Below are 21,110 nucleotides of genomic sequence, written 5' to 3'. Positions count from 1 at the left end.
GGTGAGTTTTTTGTGTGAAACTACTTAATGCTGCAAACCTTTCTTCTACTTGAAGGTCTCTTCCTTCAGACTTAGTGGCGCTTATGTGTTGCCACATAACATTTTGATGTCAGATTTGTATCCTAGCAAAATGGCAACTACATCTTTTCTTTTTTTAATTATCTCTTTGATATGAAAGATAATGTTTGCCACTAATTTTACATCCAGTTTCCCATAAACTTTTTTGCTGTGTTAAGCAAAGCCCTGGGAAATGTGAGCCCATTTATTTTGAAGTTCTTTAGTGTGATACTGACTACAAAGCCAACAGCCATCTTAAGTGCATTGCTCACTTTGATCTATCATCTTCTTCAAGAATGAAGAATTTATCTCTAAAGGACACAGTCCCATCTAGAAGGACTGTATGGGATTCAACCCTGAGTGGATATAAATGCAGATTAAATTGGGAGCAAAATGTTGACAAGTTTGCAGGAGAAACATGGAAAGAACGAACCTTTTGCAGAGGTAGGAATGTGAGTTTCCTAAGGAACTTTTAAGATCCTTGTAAATTATTATCTAGACACAGCTGAGAGTAGCAGTTCCTGATGAAGTCTCCTAGTTCTTAAATATCTGAAGTGAGTGCAGTAGAGGCTTTGCAAATGACCATTCTGCAAATAGTTTCCCAAACATTTTGCTTGATGGGAAAATAAAAGCTCTTCTACATTGGTCAAACTTGTACAGTGATATCATGCATTACATTTGTACTTAGTAGCAAAGATGGTATTCTCCCCTAAGTAAGCACTGTGTATAATAAAGCTTCTTTAAAGCAGGGAACGTAATTGCTTGGTGTTGACTGCACACCTACAGAACTATATGCCTAGTGCTTACACTAATAGGGAACATCTTAGGAAGAGAGAAACTAAAGCTAAACCCCAGGATTTCTAGTGCAGCCTGCAGACAGAGTAATTGAGGTCCCAGGTAATCAACAGAATTATGTCATATCCCCTGTGAATGTTTCCTGTTCATAGCAAGGGGCTTCTATTCTAACATACTAAAATCTTTTGTCCTACCACTGGAAAATTCAGTAGGGGTTTCTTGAGGGTAAATAAATTATCATGCCCTTCTTCCAGATTAGGGCTAGACTGATGTACTGTATAATGTTGAGTAAATCAGGAGTAGCCAGGAATAGAAAGAATGCTTCATTATTTTACAACCCAGAGAAATCATTACATGTGAAACTAAGATTCCTGTAACCACGCAAGCCACTCCTGAAATTCCTTCATGAAGGTGGAGGGGGTACCCAGCAAGAAAATTTTCCCTTGCTACTTTCTCCAAAATCTTTCTGTATGGGAGGAAGACCATCTATGGTTTCAGGGAATGGAGTGAGCCTTACACTGAATTTTTCTTCCTTCCTTTATCTTCTCAGCATAAGATGCAACCACATTCTCTCTCCTTTGAATGACTGTTCAGGTGTAACTAATTTCCAGGGTACCTTAGTGATTCTGTATTTGGGATTTTACGATGATTCTCTTCTATTTTCTGGGGAAGGTAAAGTCCAGGATATGAAGTTAACTCTTCCTTAGTTATCACGAAGGTTAGGAAGGCACTGGCAAGGATGTGAAAGACAAATATCATACATGTAGACAAAATGGCAAGTAACATCTCCACTTTGCAGTAGGATCTGAAAAATCACAGCATTCTTTATACTTTGTTTAATACTTAAAAATGAATGAGTCTGTTAAGTTGTCTAGCTGTATTTATTCATTTTGGTAAACAGACTTTTTCAGTAATTAATTCATTTTATAAGTGAACTGAAAAGGTCCAGATTTCTGCTGCCATGGAGTCACTATATGCAGATATGAGTGTGGGTGTAAGAATTTCGGAGGTATCACGGAAGTTGAGGCAATGTATGAGAACATGAATAATGAATGCAGCCGTTGCTTAAAACTAATATTGTGCAGTCAACCACTCTTTTTTTTTTCTAGCTTTCTAGCAAATACAGGAATAAAATTGCTTGCTGTCTCCTTTATGAGAATAATTGGTCCTTCCTGTAGTCCCATTGCAGTATCATGCAGAAAACTGTTTTTTTTCTTCTGTTACTGTTCTTATGGAGCTTTTTATTGAGAAAATAAACTGTCAAGAATAGTAAAATTAGACATAACATCAGAAAACATTTTTGCAAGACCAGAATTTTACTGTTTGATGAAAAAACAGTAAAGGTTGTTCTATTAAGCAAGCGGGACTGGAAAAATTCTTTCTTAAATCAGGGAAATACCTCATTATGCAGCTTGGGAATTGAACAGCTCGATGAACAGTATAAAGAAAAGTAGATTAAAAAATACCCAGGAAAATGGAGGCTAGTTAGCTCTTTCTTTTCTAGCACACCCCTCTCAGCTATGATCTCGCAACTGTTACTTAAGTTTGGTCATATGAAAATGCCATTTCTTTTCCCAGTAAGAAACTAAAGTTTGTTTATAGCTTCTCCCCTGAGGGCTTGTGTGCTCAAGACTCCCCTATGTGCCGTTGGCTAATGCAACAAGCAGGTCGTAGGAGCATCCGATTCTTAACCTCTAAATCCCTATCCCACAGAGGTAGATAACTCATGGTTCAACTGGCAGGGTGCAGCCTTCAACAATGTTGGAACACTACTTTAATTCATGCCCCTTGAGCTATTACAGACATGCCACTACAGCCCTAAGAAACATACATGTATCATAAATAAGGTTAAATGTTATTTTAAGTAATAAACACTGAGATACAGAAGCTTCATTGCAGCTTTCTGTCTTCGCCTGTCTCTTCATTTCAACTATTTTTAGTTTACAGTCACCATTATGACTGTGAACTCAAGGAACACTTGGACAATAGGTACATAAATAATTATGGATAGGTCTCCAGAGCCTTAAACATTAGCAGAGAATTCAAGTTAAATACTGTCTGGGACTATTCAATGGCTTGGAAATGTTGCTTGTGCTTATATATATTGATATAATTTAATTTCCCAACAGTGACCTCTGAGAACTTTATATAGGTTAAAATTGATTAAAGCTGTGTTATTACTCATTTAAGAGTTACCCTGCCTTGTAATAATGCTGCAGTGTTGCTGAAACCTGTTCGAGATATTAACTGCTAGAGTTGTCACAGAGAACATACTGCACATCTGCAGACATACCTGAGAGTAAAAAGAGATTTTTACTGGTTTTCCATTAGATATTTAAAATATGAGTTAAAAAATAGCTTGTAAGGATAAAAGCTAAATGTGTATCAAGGGATACTGCACTGCTATTGTTTGTGATAAAAAATGGTAACAGTGAAGAAAACTCGTGTAAACTGAACCTTTTTCAGTAACTTGCTTTTTCTGCATGTGTTTTTCAAAGACAACTCTTTTATATCAAGTTACCTCTTGAAAAAGTCTCTTAGGAAGTATTAGTCAAAGGGTGCAGAAAAGTAAGGCTTTTATGCAGAGATACTAAAATATGTTTTTAAAAAATTGAAATCTGTATTTTTGAAAGCACTAACTATGCAGACATTGATGCTGGCAAGAATGTTGCAAAATTACCATGTAGATTTTCTCTATTTGTTTTTATTTCCTTTTCAAAGTCTTTGAGAATACTTTGTTTTGATGTGTCTTTGGAGGGCTGGGTCATGCAGGACAGTGAGTAACATAGAAGACTTCCACCTCCCTGGGTCACCCTTGCAAATGCAAGGGTAGGAAGAAATGGTAAAGGTTAAGAGTTCACTGATTTATTGCTGCAAATCTATAAAGAGAAAAGTGAGGACAAGTTAGGCAGAGCGCTGATTTGAATGACAAGCTTTGGTGATCAGGGAAGTTGTCTGCATAGCCTTCCGTTCCACGTTGTGACACTCTGTAAAATTAAGTGGGGGCTCTGGAATACATCAAGAGCCAGAGCCAGGACTTTCTTGCTTAGTAATTAAAGATCTCATTTTAAGAGGGCAGCAAGACCTTAGGTCATATCTAGGCTTAAAAAAAGGGGAATTTAAATTCACACTAGAGACGGTGACTCCACCACCTCCCCGGGCAGGAGGAATACGCGGCACTGCGGACAGGCAGCAGAACTCCGCCTTCCAGAGCGTCCAACTTCTGCAACTTGCCGGGTATTTCAGCCACGCAGAGACGCAGCGACCTCCCAGACGGTTACCGCGAACGGGCGGTACCAGGACACTTCCCAAGGTGTCTTTATCCCCTCCGCACGTCCCCGGACGCCTTGCCCGCACCAACCCCCGCACCAGCGCAGCCCCGCCGGCTGCTGCCCGCACGGCTCTCGGTGCCCCCCGCGCTGCCCCCAGCCTGGGCCAGCCCTGCCTGGGCCCGCCGCAGCCCCCCGGAACACCCCGGAGGGGCCAGGACCGCCGGGCAGCGCCGCCGCTCCGCACCGCGGGGGCGGGCAAGGGGCAGCTCCGCGATCGCCCCCGCCACGGAGTCCCCCGGGCCCGCCCCGAAACCGCGCTGCGCGGCTCCCACCAGACGAGGAAGAGGGCGGCGAGGGCCGCCGGCGGCTGCGGGCAGGGGAAGAGGCAGGGACAGGGACAGGGACGGGGACGGCGCTGCGCGAGGCGGAAGCGGGCCGCTTCGCCGGGAACCACCGGCGCCCCCCGCGGCCGGGCCCGCCAGCGCCGCCGCCCCGAGTTGCCGCCGCCAAGGCGTCCTCCCGCAGCCCGCCGGGCGGGCCCGCCGCCAGGGGGCGGCACGTGCGGGGCGGCGGCGCTGCCGCCATGGCGGCCGCCTTCAAGTAAGTGCCGGCTCTGGCGGCCGCAGTCCGCCCGCCCCGCTCCGGGGGCCCCCGCCCGCGCGCGAGGATCGCGCAGAGCCGCAGGTCCCGCGGCGCCGCCGGGCCCCCCTGTGCTACTGCGGGAGCGAGGGGAGCGGGCTCGGCGCGGCCCCCGGGATGGGGTCGGTGCTGAGGGGGCTGCGGGGCCCCGACGTGTGCGGGGGGCTGCTGAGCGAGCAGGGCACCCCCTTTCTTGCCGGGAAAGTGCCCGACAAAGCGCGGAACTCGGTGTGGCCCGGAGCTGCCTGGTGTCACAGAATTGCAGAGTATCCCGAGTTGGATCCACAAGGACCACCGAGTCCAAGTCCTGGACCTGCGCAGGACACCCAAGTCACACCACATGTGACGTCTCACATCTGAGAGCGTTGTCCAAATCTTCTTGGACTCTCTCAGGCTTGATGCTGTGACCACTTCCCCGGGGGAGCCTCTTCCGGCACCCATCCACCCACTGGGTGAAGAACCTTTTCCTGATATCCACCCTAAACCTCCCCTGACACAGCTGACAGAACTACAAGGAAGTTAAAACTGTAGGGAATTCAGTGGCTTCCCATTTATAACTACTAGTTTTAGAATAGTAAAATGGTTTGGGTCAGAGGGGATCTTCAAAGATCATCTGATTCCAACCTCCCTGCTGCTGGCAGAACAGCTTCCACTAGAGCAGATTGCTCAGAGCCTCATCCAACCTGGCCTTGAACACTTCCAGGGATGGGACATCCACAGCTTCTCTGGGCAGCCTATTCTAGTGTTCTTGCTTCTGTATTTATGTCTTAAATGCACAAAACACTGTTTAGTAAGTGCTTTTACGTGAATTGGGAGAGAACAGGCCTTGTGTTGGGCTTCAGAAAACCAGTAGTACAGGACCAACATATGTGGAGCCAACAGGAACTAATTCATGCTTGCCATTTGTTTGTGATATCTCTATATGTTAGTTTGCATTTCGAAAACTTGCTTTTCCCTTTTAAGTGTTAACACTTTTATAAAAAAAAGGTGAGGTTTTTTTTACATTAATCATCCCTGCTTAAAATACTAATACACAAAGACTGTTAGTAGTATGTAATTAATAAGGAGCATTAATTATTTCTCACCTGAAGCCTTGCACGAAGCATATTTTGTAATTTTATATTTTCTCAAAGATTCTAAGAAAAACTGTAGCATTTAAAATTGTTTTATACCATTTTGTACATCTGAATGTGGTCCTTGAACTAACATATTTCAGACACAGTTATAACATTATGCTTTCTGCATTTCTTGAAAACCATTCTATACCCTTCTGTCAGTAAACACTTCTTTTGATTTATAACTAATATTACTGAGGTGAAAGCTTAGTAGTTTTTGTTAGGTATATGTGCAGGCAGGTTCCTTGTAAGGAGGAGGCATTTTGGAACTGAATGTAGGAAAACATCTTAGGCAGTTCAGAGTTTCCTCCTCTTTCTGTAAGCATATTGCTAAGCAGCTTTGCCAGGCATCTTGCTTCTCAAATTATATGTTGTTGTGGGTTAGTGCTTGCTTATCTTTTTTTTTGCTATCAGTTGCCTACTCGAGAGCTTGCATGTGAACTTCTTTCTATTTGTTTTAGAACTGTGGAACCATTGGAATATTACAAAAGATTTTTGGTGAGTAAAATGTGAGATGCTTGTATAAATAGCTTATAATGAATTTTTTTTTCTTGCGGTTCTTCAGATCTAACATGATGGAATATTATTTTAATTTCTGACTTAAGAGTCCAGTATTGTACAGCTTCTGCCTGATGGTATTTGAATTATGCGTTTTTTTGGGGGTTGTTTTGGGGGTTGTTTTTTGTTCACTCTCTTTAGAGCTCCACTAGGTGGGAATGGAGGAGGGCAATTGCCTACGAAACCTGAACAATATAAACAGGTGGAAACTCTCATTTTAAGTTACCAATGGGTACTCATTCTTGGATGATATTCTGAATCTAGCCTGTAGTACTTACCTTTGAGACAATAAATCTATTGTTATATTTTCTAAATAAATTATAATAAAGGATATAATAAATTATAATAAGGGATTTTTTTTTTTTGCAGGCCTACAACCACAAACTACATACCAGTTGATGAAAAACCAGCTAGAGTGTGACCAAGTTTTCCCTAGCATTTTTGAGGCTGCATATTTCTGCTAAAAAGAATATTATTTTATATCAACTCCTATACCATAAATATTACTGTATTATTTAATAAAATATTTTTCTAATTTGAACTTTGTAATTTTTGTTTAGAAAGAGAACTGTCAACCTGATGGAAGGGAGTTAGGTGAATTCCGGGCAACCACTGTCAACATAGGCAAGTGCTTATTTGGAATAATAATAATAATGGGGGAGGTATTATTAACATCAGGTTATAATAGTGACCTTAATGACTTGCTTGGTTTTCTTGGTGCTTGCTTTGCAACAAGGAAGAGAAAGGATTTTTATTTACTGTTTCAGCAAGCATGAAAGAGAATGCATGGTACAGTAATATACTTTAACATTGTTTTCAGTCCTGATCCTAGGTTGATGTGCACAGTGTAATTACTCAGGTCTGCTTCTGTCCTGGTATATGCAGCACAAATTAGGTGGTTGTGGAATCTTGTCTCTGTCTCAGGTCAGCAGCATATGTTATAGATGTGGAAGGCAGTGTCAAGGCATACGCTGACCAGCACAAAATTGATGCCTGAGCATCTTGGGAGGGACACTGAGTCGTGGCTTCTGCTGTGTTCTAAGCTTGGTAGGCAACTGAATCAAGCAGAGGCAAAATGAGCCAGTAAAGTGCCCTTGCTGCAAAGAAGCCAATGCTATCCTGGGCTGCATTAGGCACAGCATTGCCAGCAGGTCAAGGGAGGTGATCTTGCTCTCTGCTCAGCACTGGTGAGGCCATATCTCGAGTGTTGTGTCCAATGCGGGGCAGTGTATATAAGGGGGGGTGCGGAGAAGACAAAACCGGGTTCTATTCATTAGTGCCCAGTGACAGAACTTAAGTCAATGGGCACAAGCTATAGCACAGGATGTTCCCTCTGAATATGATGAAACACTTTTTTACTGATGGAGTGATGGAGCGCTGGCACAGGTTGGCCAGAGAAGTTGTGGAGTTTCCTTCCTTGGAGATAATCAAAAGCCATCTGGGTACAGTTCTGGGCAACCAGCTCTAGGTGGCCCTCCTTCAGTAGGGGTGTTGGACCAGATGAGGTCCAGCTGTCTCAGCCTCAGCCATTCTATGTGATTGTCCCACTCTGGATTTGAGATGTTGCTTAGCCTCTGTTTAGTATAAAATGATGGGACGTTAACAGTTTGTGAAGGCAGATGTTAATAATGCTCTTTGAATGAAAAATAGATTTTATTGAACAGTACTCTTTCTCTTCAGGTTCAATTACAACTGCAGATGGTTCTGCCCTGGTGAAGTTAGGAAGTACCACGGTGATTTGTGGAGTGAAATCAGTATGGTTGGCTTTTATTTTAATTTATGTTAGCTTAATCTGTGCATTGGTGTTTAGAATGAATTGCCCACAGAGTTACAATGATGTGCCAGTCAGACACAATTACAGTTTTTCACCTGAGTTACTTTCAGACATGAAACTTAATATAGGAATTAATTACCTAATCCTACCTGTATAGTCTGAGGACATGTATTTTTATGGTGCCCATCATGTAGGGGGAAAGATGTATACAAATACAAACTCTTTGTTATTTCTAGATAAAAGATATATAATTGAGAAGTTACTGAATATGGATCAATAAGTGCACTGGGGATTAGATGGCTGGACTGTTACATGCTTTGTAGCCTCAACTTTACTGCTGGCCCTCCATGAACTGTGAGCCAAGTCACTGCATGCCCCTGTACTGAATTTTTCCATAGAAAATTTACAGACAAGGACTGACTAAAAATGGCTTTTGTAAATATCATTGTAATGATAACTGGTAAGAAAATGGCTATTTATGTATAGAATAGCTGGAAAATCTCGTCTTTTTTGTTTCTCCAGGAACTTGCTGCACCTGCAGCAGATTCTGCTAATAAGGGATATATTGGTGAGTGTTTCAGCATGGATCTTGCTCAGGTCTTGTACTGCTTCAATTAAGATGCTGTAATTACAGATTATGTTGTGAAGATTTCTTAAGAGAATGGATTTGGTAAAATTATATTTTCAAATTGACATATAGGCAGTGGTACTTCGAAAATTTTAGAATTCCCTCTGCTCTGCTTGTGAGTTTTCCATGTAAAAGTACTCTTTTATGGCTGATTCCAGGCCAGGTTGGAAACAGATCTGCAGCAGGGGCAAGTGTGTATATTAAGAGGGGGAAGGTAGTTAATCTGTAAAAGATTGTGGCATGAAAGGTTGAGCAAAGGCATGTTAACTCCAGTTTTGAAGTCCCAGTAGGCAAAAAATGTAACTCTTAAAAAAATAAACCCTGTTTATTTCTCAGAAAACTGTAAAAGTCGCGGGAGTACCTCCCTGCTCCTGTTAGGAGTTTCTTTGGAAATAAAATAGTTCTGTGGAACTGAGAGGTTAGACCAAATCCCTTTTTTGCAAGGCATCTCCAAAGTATGTTGTTTTCAGTAGCTTGGGGTTTTTTCCCAAATGTTTATGCATGTTTTTGCTTCAAGTTTAAAGCTTCAGTTTTTAATGGATGATGAAAAACAGATAGCAATACCGGTCAAGTCAGGCAGTGGGATGAAAATATTTCTGTTTCCTGATCTACTGAAGAGTGCCTAACACTTTAAGAAGAGTTTGTGTGGCGTTGTGATAGTCATAGCAGGATTATAAATAGAATATGGTAGTTAGGATTATATGTTTTTCCATGAAATATATATTTTCTATATACAGAGTACTACAAGTTCTTTAATATCAACTCATGCATAACTTTAGTTTTGAAGGGAGTAGGGAGGCTTGATTGAAAAATTTTTGGTCTTGCCTTGCATTTGAAGTACATGAAATGGTATTAAGAGTGACTGTTGTCATATCTGTTTTTGATATCCAGTTGCCTGCTTTTTTGATACCTAGTACCAAATGTAGAACTACCATCCCTCTGTTCAGAGAGGTTTCGCTCTGGACCACCTGGTGAAGAGGCTCAAGCAGCGAGCCAGTTCATTGCAGATATGATTGAAAAGTAAGAACCATCTTAGTACAGTTAAAACACAGACAACTCTGCAACACAGTTTTCTGTTTCCTGGCTTATTCTCTGATCTTATTTTAGTTCACAGATGATAGTGAAAGAAGATCTGTGTATTGCAAATGGCAAGGGAAGTTGTATATAGAAGTGAAGAGGGAGATACTAACAAGATCTCAGTAATGAGATGTAAAAGAAGGTATCTGGGGTTATAGGTTGTTCTGTTGTTTTGCTTTTCAGTCTTCATAGCTTGGTTTACATCTGAAGTGTAAAAATTGCAAGATAGAAATCAGTATCTGTATTCAATGTGGCCAGAATTTTCTTGCATATTGCACCATTTGCTTAGCTGCTGTGATATCTCACATGTGCAAACCTTTTTTGATAGCTTGCTTGGGTGTTATACTGTGATATCATGTCTGGACTATGATGGAAACCTTTTGGATGCCAGTGTCTTTGCTTTGTTAGCAGCATTAAAAAATGGTAAGTCTTCCTTAGAGCAAGAAACATGTTCTGATTAGTGTTGCTTGGAGAAATGCGTTAGTTTTGAACCATGATTAACAGGTAACTGGTTCACAGTCTGTTAGGACTGTTTGTTTCCTGTCATTTGAATGCTAAAATACTAAAACACAAAGTGGAAATGATGATACGGGTGCCATAGGTGTGTAACACCTGGAGAGACTATATTCCTGGTTTTTATGTGTCCAGTAGGCTTTTTGGGGAAAAAATACTTTTTGTTAAATATGACTCCAAACTATTTTAATTGCATGGCATTTTGGAAGTAGAAAATGCTTCTGTGCAAGGAGAAATGCTTCTGTTACTTTCAGGAGAAAAATCAAATACTTCCTTGAACAGGTAGTCCTAAGCTAAATACTTTGCTTGAAATCAAGAGTACCATTAACATAGCCAAAACTTTGATTGATTTTTGGTGGGTTAAAAGAACAGCTTAAATATTTCAGTAGTCTTGGACATCTTTAGGCCTGCTAAACCCAGCAATGTTTAATATTAGACCACTGTAATTTTTTTATCTCTTCAGTACAACTGCCATCGGTTATTATAAATGAAGAAACTGGTTTATCAGAAGTGAATTTAAAACAGAAGACTCCTTTGATTATCAGAAAGCATCCAGTTGCCACATCATTTGCTGTATTTGATAAGTTCATAACTGTTTTGTACTTACGGAAACAACTGTGTCTGTAAAAGTCTGAGTGAAAGACAGAGGATGCTACCAGTGATGCCTCTGCACTTCTAGTGATGAGTATGCAGCCTCAGGCAGTGCTGTTTAACTCGTCTTAAATCCAGGCCTCTCCTGTTGAACTGACCTGTAGTTCTGTGATATGAATGAGTATGCAGAACAAAACATATATAGCTTCTTCCTGTTACTTGAAGCAGAACTGTTTCCCAGCCTAAAAGATATGCTTAAAAGTACGGGGTAGGTATTGTTTTAGGTTTTTGTAGTATCCGTGAAATGAAACAATGTTACCAATGCAATTAATGTTTTAGAAGCCTATGTAAATAACTGATATAAAAGATGGTAGTTTTTGAACAGCTTATACTAATGATGTAATCAACAGAGCAAGTAAGAAGTAACAGTCCAGTTAGAACATAACCTCTGGATAACTGAAAACATAATTACCCAAGATGAAGTATGACCAGCATTCTTAAGTCATTGTTCATATAGGAAAATAATCGAATTATGAGATTTCAGAATAATCACATCTGGTAATTTACTCCTCACCTGAAATTGTTTACAGGCTCTTCATTAGTCCAAGTATGTTAAGGATATTTTCTGCTGCTGTTTAGAAGAAATGCAGTCATTTCTGGTGGCATCCATTTGAAAGCAGAAAATGACAAGAAGGACAGTGCTCACTGCACTGTGTAAGATTTAGCTCTATTTAGAGATATCCGTGATTTATGGCACATTAATCTGTATTCACAGAAGTGATTAGCAGGGCCTTTCACTCAAATAAGAGATAGGGTGGGGAAAGCAATTAACTCAAATGTTGACCAAGTGATTACCAAAATGAACCAGAACACCATTTTATCAGTACTTCAGAGTGCCTGTGTTAATTGCTTTAATACCAGTTCTGATGGGTCTGAAGTTTGATGTAGACTGAAAGTGAGAGAGGTTGGGTAACATACCAGACAGACACACAAATCACACTTACTTACACACAGATGAAAAAATTGCCTTTGTAAGAAAGCTTTCCATGCATGTCTCGGGCTTTGTTTCCTTCACCGAAATCAACTGTTGCATCAAACAAGCTACTTAAGTCTCCCTTGAGCTCCTAAAACTAAATATCGAGGGGGTGTGTGCCTATGTTGTGTGGTTTGTTTAATTCTCATTTATTAGTTCTACAGCTGTTGACACAGCCCTCTAAATAAAATGCTTTACATACTCTGGCATTCAGAGGCATTTTTATTCTGTATAAAAGCCCTCCTTAAATAAATAAAACTTGTAGGTTACTGGATAGTGTGGCCATGGGTGAGGAGCACTGGTGCAGAATGTGGTGCAGCTCCACAGCTGGCTCCTGGGGTGTTGACTTGTACATAAAAAATAAATGATGCATTGAACTCTTCACACCTCCCTGCATCACACAAAGGGCTGATGTGTCACAGTGCATGCGGTTAGACTTCAAAAAGCAGCATTTTTGAACAGTGTAGCTAAGGACTTGTGTTTTTTTACTACTGCTATTAAATGGCAATCTGAAATATTGGGAGGTTTTAAAGTTCAGCTTTAAGTTCAAGTTTTATTTGTTGAACAAAGTTGGCTTATAGTTAGATCCTCTTTTTTTTCCATTGATTTTGCTCTATTTTTAACTTAAATGGCTCAAAAATAAAAGTATTTAATCTCTCAGAGATATGCATCATGTGATGTATGACAAATTTATTTTGGATGCCTTAAGGACAGTCAAACACCCTGTAAATCCATTTTTTAACCATTCCCAGGCTGAGTGATATTAGAGTTCTCTGACAAGAAACTGAGAACTACTTTGGTGAACTTACCATTGGAAATGAGTTTTGCATTAAGGTGGAGATTAGTGCAGCCTACACCCTGTATCAGTCTTCATGTAACTACAAAATAAGTGACTGCATCCTTCAAATGGCAGTTTAGTGGCATTTTCCTGCAAGACACGGATGTCACAAATCTAGGAAACTTTAGGCATAAAGCTGCATTTTCAATAGACATATGCACTTGATTATGTGGAATCTCCCATATTTTTTGACTTTTTAATTTTTTTAAAATTGGTGCACTTTGCTAAGAAAACAGGTAAGCCTGGGCACTAAATCCAGCTGCAAGTATTTTGTAAGACTACAGTAAAAATTAACGTTATATGTGTTTTGCAATAATGTTAATGAAGCAATATGTACAAACAAGTCTGCATGAGTCTTGCTTTCACAAGCACAGTACTCATTGTTGATCCAACTGCTAAAAAAGAAGATTTAGCAACTGGAACAGTAACCACTGTCACTGATGAAGAAGGCAGATTATGTTCTGTCCATAAACCAGGTACTTCCAAACTTATTACAAAGAAACCTATGGAGATGATAATGTTTAGGTCAAGAAAAGACTATGTACCTGCTTTGTTTTGTAAGATTTGGGTGCTTTATAGTAATGGAGTGCCTGTTCAAGTACTCATTAAATTACTTGCTCTTGAAAATAGTTTTTAAGATGGTGGCATGACTGAAGTTCAAAAAGAAGTCACAGCTTGACCTACATACAGCAGAGGACAGATACTGAGCATGTCTCCTGTTACAGCTCTAGTTTGTTTCCATTATCTTTGCCTGAGGCTAGAGCTGGGAAAGCTGCATGCTCCCCTATGAAAGGTGTTGCTCATGAGAATGACTGTATTAATACTCTTATTTGGAAATCACATTTAGAGATACATAACTGAAGTATAAGTAGAAAATCAAATTGTTCCCTTTAATTTTTAGGTGGAAGTCTTCTTACAGGAGCCAAGCTTCAGGACTGTATCACCAGAGCAATTACAAGACACAAAGAAGTAAAGAAGCTGATAGACAAAGTAATAAAAAGTATAATGCCCAAGTGAACAAAAGGAGAGAGCTTTTCAAAAATGGATTTGTAAAAATTGTATTTGTTACAGTGTTCACAAACCTTTTATACTAAATAAACAAATACCAATACTACCTTTACAAAGTTCATTTTTTCTAAAATGTTTTTCACCCTATGTACAGAGCTGTTGAGTGGTAAAAAATACAAGATAAAACATTCTGTTAAAAAATTGACTTAAGGAAACCAGATCCTAGCTGCTTTATAGATGAAATTTCTAGGTTCTGTAGGGCTGGCTTCCAAAATCAGTTCATTTTTTTTAGTGTAATGTCAAAAGTTAATTTTCCCACCAGTAATAAAAACCACTGATTTAACTTTAAGCTTTCTCCTTATTAATCTGAAAAAAATCCCCTTTGAACCAATTTTTTGGGGAGGAGGCAAGTCTCATGATTTTGGAGGGGCCGGTGTGCCTCTTTTCCTTTTACTTTTTGAGTGGCTGCCTGAATGCTGTTGATGGTGCAGGTGAGCTGCTTGTGCTGCTGCCGTTGCCATAGCCATTTGATGCTGCAAGAATCGCAACTGCTGCCATGAAGGAGAAGGAGGAGAAAAAGCTTGTTAGTGTTGACTATAAAGCTTTCATGTCAGGAAGAATGAGAGGAAGGTGGGGGGGGAGAGGGGAAGGTAGAAAAATGAGGAAGCACCAGGTTGACCAAAGGAATACACCATGTACTGGGGCAGTGGGTACAGTCAAGCAGCACCAGTGGCACAGAAACCTGCTGAGGGCACAGCTATCATTTTATATGTGTATGTGCCCAGCCTTGTTTCTTTGCCCTTTCTCTCCATTGCAGTAACTTCAGTAACTCAGCAACTTCTGTGAATATTTAGGTCACATAGTACATTTTTAACATATTACCTTCTCAGTGTATGCATCGTATGTATTTTCTGTATATATTACAAAGAGGGGACTGTGTGCTGAAAAAATATTAAAATATTTTCATAAAGCATCTGGATGACAGAATGGTAAAAGGAATGCTTTGTAGAGCTGTTGCTTCCACGTGCTGATTGTAGCAGTGCTGCATTTGAACTTGCAGGTGCTTACATTCATGCCATTTTAAAATCTATTGGCACCTGGCAGAGCTGATTTAGATATGTGCCACAAGCACCCCTTGAATGTTTTCGTATCAGGAAGGTGGATGGCTTAAATGAATAAAAATAAATTCAGTGCTCCAAGCTGAGATAACCACAGATTATAAATCTTGCATAATGGTTTGCCAAATTCATGTTTGTTTGTTTTTTGTAATTTGTGAGACCATAGTGACATTAGTTAAAGAAGTCAAAAGGGCAAGATTTTTGATTTTGGAGCCAAGAATTGTATTTTTAGTTTTTTGGTTTGTTTGTTTGTTTTTTAAACACAGAGTGAAGTTGCTGGATTACTTGTATCTGTTGCTGCTGCTGCTGCAAGGCTTGTTGTTGCTGTTGCAAGCCAGAAGAGAGCTGGAGTCTCTGCTGAGGAAGGCTTTGCCCAGGTCTGTTCATGGCAGAGCCAAGCTGAGACAACACTGAGAAAGGAGAATGGGAAAGCAGGCAGGTCAAAGAGGTCGAGTTTGTCAGGGTTGGGGAAGGAAGACATAGGAATACAGTGTAACACAGGAATACAGTGTAACACAGGAATACAGGAAAGGGGGATCCATAGAATTAGTTTCAGAGTCAAACTGGAAACAGTGCAGAATAAGGTATACATGCTATACATACTCTGTTAGAACATAGTTAGATTATGAAGTGCTTGTGGAGGCACAAAGAGGTTTCTCACAGTGGATGTTAAGCACAGAGTTAAAGAATTATTCCTCAATGAAGTCTGGCATGGAAGTTCCCTGCATTTTCTTTTTGTATAAAGTGTAGCTTATTTTCGTGTGATACAATCAATTGACTGCACTTAACTGCCAAATAAAATAGAGAAGTGCATGCGTTAAAAGTCCAGTATTTCTTGTGTAATTCACATGCTGATAATCATTAAATTGTTCTGATCTAACACATGACTTCTTTAAGACCAAACTTCATTTCAGTGTGAATTTATCAATATACACATTTAACTACAAAAGGAGGCTCAGCAAGCACATACCTGTGGCTTGAGGTTGCATAAAATTCCCTACTCCAGTCAGGTTAATTACAGCAGCTTGTTGGGCAGATAATGCCTGATCTTGATTGGATGGACCTTGGTCAGACCCCTAGCAAAAATGAAAAGCTTGATCCTTATTACCAAACTTTGGTATCAATGTATAAGCAAACAAAGCCAGTGTGAAGGCAAACTTTTGAAGTGCCATTTAAAAACATTTAATGCTATGTCATCCAGTGCATGTAGATGTAGCAGTCACTACAAGTAGAACAGATGCAGATTGCCCCCAAACAGCTTTATTTTGGCAGAAATGGTACTGCACCTGTTACCCTGCAGAAGTCCCATGTAGTTGTCAACTTCTTTCCCTGCAGTCTAGCAGAGACTGCACTTTATGGTTGTAATCTTAGGACTATTTCCTATCCTACTCCCAGCCCCGGAGTCTTCAGGTGACCCTGAAACCATCCATGTGCAAAGGTCCTAATCAATCAAAGTGTTCAAAGCCTGACACTTTACTTTCCCATGCTCATTGTGCCACACACACCTTAATTTCATAAAAAATACAAACCCTGCTTTTAAAATTATATTTTCAGAACAGAGTAGTTCTCAAGTAATCACTCAAATGGAGTAAGTGGAGTCTGACAGTATCTCCTGAAGTCAAAGGGTGCTGAATAATGACCTCTTCTAGAACTTAAATTATGCATTGATTTATAACATAGGGAAATAAAGCATTATATTCACAATCCAAGCAAGCTGCATGGCTTATCAGTCAGATAAAGAGCTGGTGCATTCCAGGATTTGTGATGCTTCTTTAGCATAACCATATGATATAATGCCACTAAGATCTAAGTAAACCAGACCAAAAGATTGCACATTAAGAAGACATCATCACCTCAGTGATGACTAAGACTTATAGAATCATAGAACCACCATGTGGGGAAAACCCTAAGAATGACATGAGAATACATATATTCTGTTGGTAGCCAAGAAAATTGTTGGTCTTTTTGGGCTTAGTTTGTTTCCACTAAGCACTATACACCATAAAACATCTGAGACAGGCATCTTGTTTATGAACAGTCTACAGGAACACAAGTGAAATTATTATGACAAACTTCAGTATCCAGTAGAGACTATTTGGTAAGCAGAAGTCTTGCATGTCTGGGAAGACGAGCACAAAAGCAGAGCAGCTAGTTTTCCCAAATTGCTGCATCAGTGTTGGTAAAGATTTTTTAGTGCAGGTAGAACTAACCACTCAAAATTTGTCATTTTGATAACAGGTCTCGAGAACAAGACTTTAGACGTTTTCAATGCTTGAAGCCTTTAACACCAATTACAAGCAGCATTAGAGCAAATGCCTTAAGATTACATCATTAAAGCCAACTGATACTTCCTTTGGTGCAAAGAAAATTCTGTTGAACTACAGCAGTGAGGATTGTAAGCCAACTCACAGCAGTGTAAGTAGGAAGTTTTAGTTAACTCTGCAAAAATCCTGACAGTGTTTTTTTCTCTGTTCATCTGATGTATCGGCTAGTTATGACAAACGTTAACACTAAGCTGATTTTACACCTCTCATACAGTAGGCTGGCTCTCTTCATGATAAGAGTTAGACAATGCTCAGCCAGTTGTTTTGTTACAGCTCTTCTATATAGGATACAAATAAAGGAGTATAACCCAGTTAGCAACAGAGCCACTGCAGTCTTTGCTGTTTGAGAAGATTTAGGAGGAAGACTTTCCTCCCCCTCTGCTACAGATCTGTTGGGTAAAGGCTCATTTACTTGTGAAGATGGGGAGAATAGGAGAAACAGTTTCATCCATGCACCCCAGACTGAGGGAGGTTCTCCCTGTTGCTGAGATCTACAGGTCGTGGGCTGCTGAGATTGTTGCTGTGGAGAAAACTGTGCATGCTCCAGCTGCTGCTGGAGTGGGTTAAAAATAAGTGAACCACCTGGAAGCTGCTGAAGATTAAAAACAAAAGGCATAATTCAAACTGCTGAGTTTCCCACTGTTCTAGGATGAACATAATATTGATAATGACATACTCCCTAGAGGTTTGGTTTTTGTTTTGTTTTTTAATTCCTTTAAAATCAGTAAGTTTACAATTGCTGCTGTTTGTGAAAAAGTCTTATGTTCTGAAAACAAACCTGTGTGCAATTATAGTGAGATATGTCCACAGAAGAATATATTTTAATTATTCTAATTAAAACAGTATTGTACTGATACTGAAAATGTAAATGTTAGCCTTCAAAAGCCCTGCATATTGTTTCCACTTTCAGAACATTCCACTGGATTTTAATAGATAGTGAGATGGCCTTGATTCCTCTCCCTTACCCCAGCTTTAATTGCACTGATTTCAGCCAAATATTCTTGGTGTATATGGGTGGCAGAGCTAGCCTGAAATGTACTTCAATGTGGAATCACACAAATACAAGCATTTAGATCTATAGAAGAGCTCTACTCTGGCATAATTGCCTCCTGTGCCTCCCTTTTCCATGTTTCTGGAGTATGTTACAGGAGTGGGAGAAGGAAGTGGCAAAGCTACAGCTGTTCTTTCACTGGTAATAATTTTTGAAGCATGGTGCAACACATATGGAACACCGTAGCTGCAATTCTGCACCTGTAACTGGCAGCGGACTTCAAGATCTGGGAACGCCAGCCAGTTCCACAAACAGTCCCTGTTCTGCTTTTAAATGCAACTCTGACATAATAAGCAATATTCTGCTCATGTTTATATTTGTATGCATGCTTAGTGGAAAGAAAGCATTTACAGACATTCTAAACTCCTTATCCCACAGGAGCTTCTATTTCCATTACCAGAAACTCTTTAAACCTATTACTGTACTTACCTGGGCATGCTGAGCTCAGCTTTTAGGCATTCTATGTGTAACCCCCGAGTGATTCTACTGTACTGTTTTGTACAGTACAATCATAATTTCAGTATAGAGAATGATTTGCAATAAGAGCTTAGGCAAATCCTGAAAATGGAACATCGTAGTTTAGCATTAATCTTTTGAATCCAAATGTCAGCATTTTTAGATCGTTACTGAAAATTAACTGCTTTGTTCTGAGCTAGGAATATAATTTCCACCTGGTATCTATGGATGTAGCTTTTTCACTTATTCTAAGCATTTTAAATAAGCAATTAAAATTTACAGTAAATGGTCTGACCAACTGGCTCCAAAGATCTGTGTGGGGCAGTGCAGTAAACAGGTCTCTATAGAAAGATAAGAAATTATCATTCTTATTGTGTCCAAGTATATCAATTACCTGTAGAAGATTTAAGGGCCGAAGATTTGATGTATTTTTCAAACCAAAGGGGCTGCCTGTTAAAGAGAACATCTTTTCATTAGTAGGGAGGCTTTACTCAGTTATATTTGTGAATTGCAATATACCTTTCCACTGGGACTATTTCTAAGTTGGAAAACTGACAAGTGTAAATTTTATACTTAATACAATGCTGCATTTTCCATAATGTAAAATTCACAGTTATTCAGACTCAAAGTACAAGAGAGCTATATTGCTACTAAACACTGCACCTTGTAACCTATAACTTGCTAATGCATTTACACAAAGGTGAATGGAGAACCCTAGCAGTTACTCTTCAATGATTCTTATTCTGCCTTTAAAAACTTTTACTGTTTGTGCAGTAAATGTAAAAAACTCCATGGTCTCAATGAAGTAAGACACTCTCAGTTTATCAATCTTTAACAGAAAACAATCCCACACAAAATCTGAGCAGCTCTCCAGTAAGCCAGCAGCTATCAAGCAGAACCCCTGGAGGTCTCACACAGACCCATCTCAGTTCACTACTCCCATCTGTTGTGTGGGCGACAGCACAGCGTGGAAAAATCTGTGACACCAAAGTGGTAAAGGTTGGTAGTGCTTGAAAGGGCAGAGTTAGACTAAAAGTGATCCTAGTGAATTGAACAAATGGTCCAAAATTCAATAACACTGAATTTAAAAAAGACAAATGAACAAGTACAAACTTGTAACTAGCTTTGTGTCTATACAGCAAGAAAGGACATGAGAAGTTACAATAAGTCACAAACATATCCAAATCATCCATATCACAAACTACAGAGCACACAAAAGAAAAGAACCTCTTCAGAGAGTTTACATTTATAAAATTCACTGTCACAAGATGCTGTAGGTTCCAGAAGTATAAATGGGTTCAGAAACCAATTAGATAAATCCACAGACTAGAAATCTAGTATGGGATATTAAGCACAAAGATCCATGTGGATATTCTTCAGCTTAGAAAGTCTCAAAGCTGTAGATTGCCAGAAGAGGTACAGTTGTAGAGAAGGGATGTTTTACTTCACACTTTTGCCTCATCTTAAACTCTTTCCTCAGTATCCTCTAATGGCAACTGTCAGAGACAGAATATAAACTGGATGGATTTTTGGCCTAAACCAGTAAAGCCATTCTTATGTTAATGTAATGCTCTTGCAAAAAAATACAGATAAAAAACAGGCAGACCTCATTTGGGGAAATGTTAACAGGAATGTTGTAAAAGAGATGAGATGCATTTATTCTGCTGTGCTCCACAGTGGTAAATCAGCCAAGCTCAGGCTTGTGTCCAGTTTTGGTTATCACATTTTAAGAAGGATGTAAGCAAATTGGACAGTCTAGAAGAGAGTGACAGCATTATGAAAAGTTTGAAAAATACGACCTATCAGAAAGAGAAGACAAATGTGGGACATGACAGCATGTTTGATATTTAGAAGGTAAAGAGAAAGGGTGAACGATCATTTTACATGCCTGAAAGGTATAGGAGAAAAAAAAATAACTTGCAATTAAGGAGATGCACTGTAATTAAAAGGAAACAATTTACACGGATAATAAACTACTCCAAAGAGCTACTGAGGAAGATTGGAATCTTCTTTAGTGAAGGTAAAGACAATTTAGATAAACACTGGTTCCATATGGTTTAGACAGATTTGACTGTCTTAGCATAAGGGATGGATATCTTGAAGTCTCCTATCATTCTCATTCTGTAATCATACATTAGGGTTTTTTTCTTTATTATATGTTCAGAAAAAATAAACTGAGAATTTAAATTGGGCTTTTAATATTTACACGGTCACATTTGAAGGCAATAAGGAATTATTTAATTGTTGTACTAGAAGAAAGTAG

General features: G+C 39.6%; 2 protein-coding genes across 7 annotated transcripts in view; one reads left to right on the top strand and one right to left on the bottom strand.

The window, feature by feature from the left end:
• Positions 1-4,692: 4,692 nt before the first annotated feature.
• Positions 4,693-15,512, top strand: EXOSC8 (exosome component 8). Its single transcript, XM_029960837.1, is given in 12 exon segments — positions 4,693-4,724; positions 6,340-6,376; positions 6,997-7,060; positions 8,117-8,190; positions 8,733-8,778; positions 9,753-9,858; positions 9,946-9,989; positions 10,242-10,269; positions 10,271-10,338; positions 10,892-11,012; positions 13,260-13,366; positions 13,792-15,512. Coding segments are annotated over 12 exon segments (828 nt in total). The 5' UTR covers positions 4,693-4,707; the 3' UTR covers positions 13,908-15,512.
• Positions 13,725-21,110, bottom strand: part of SUPT20H (SPT20 homolog, SAGA complex component) — a 33,732-nt gene continuing 26,346 nt past the window's right edge. For 3 of the 6 annotated variants that reach the window (XM_029960832.1, XM_029960831.1, XM_029960833.1), the window contains exons 20-22: positions 19,242-19,297; positions 15,987-16,092; positions 15,137-15,426 (exon numbers count right to left, since the gene is read on the bottom strand). In XM_029960832.1, the coding sequence (XP_029816692.1) occupies positions 15,245-15,426; positions 15,987-16,092; positions 19,242-19,297 (344 nt within the window). In that variant the 3' untranslated portion in view covers positions 15,137-15,244. Of the gene's footprint in view, positions 14,450-15,136; positions 15,427-15,986; positions 16,093-17,803; positions 17,930-19,241; positions 19,298-21,110 lie in introns of those variants that run through there. The other 3 variants (XM_029960836.1, XM_029960834.1, XM_029960835.1) reach the window with 3 other exon arrangements.

Source organism: Manacus vitellinus, unplaced genomic scaffold (genome assembly GCF_001715985.3).
Source record: "Manacus vitellinus isolate BGI_N305 unplaced genomic scaffold, ASM171598v3 scaffold_2_pilon, whole genome shotgun sequence".
Taxonomy (NCBI): domain Eukaryota; kingdom Metazoa; phylum Chordata; class Aves; order Passeriformes; family Pipridae; genus Manacus; species Manacus vitellinus.
Note: the sequence above shows the minus strand (reverse complement) of the source record. Positions and strands in the feature narration are given on the sequence as shown.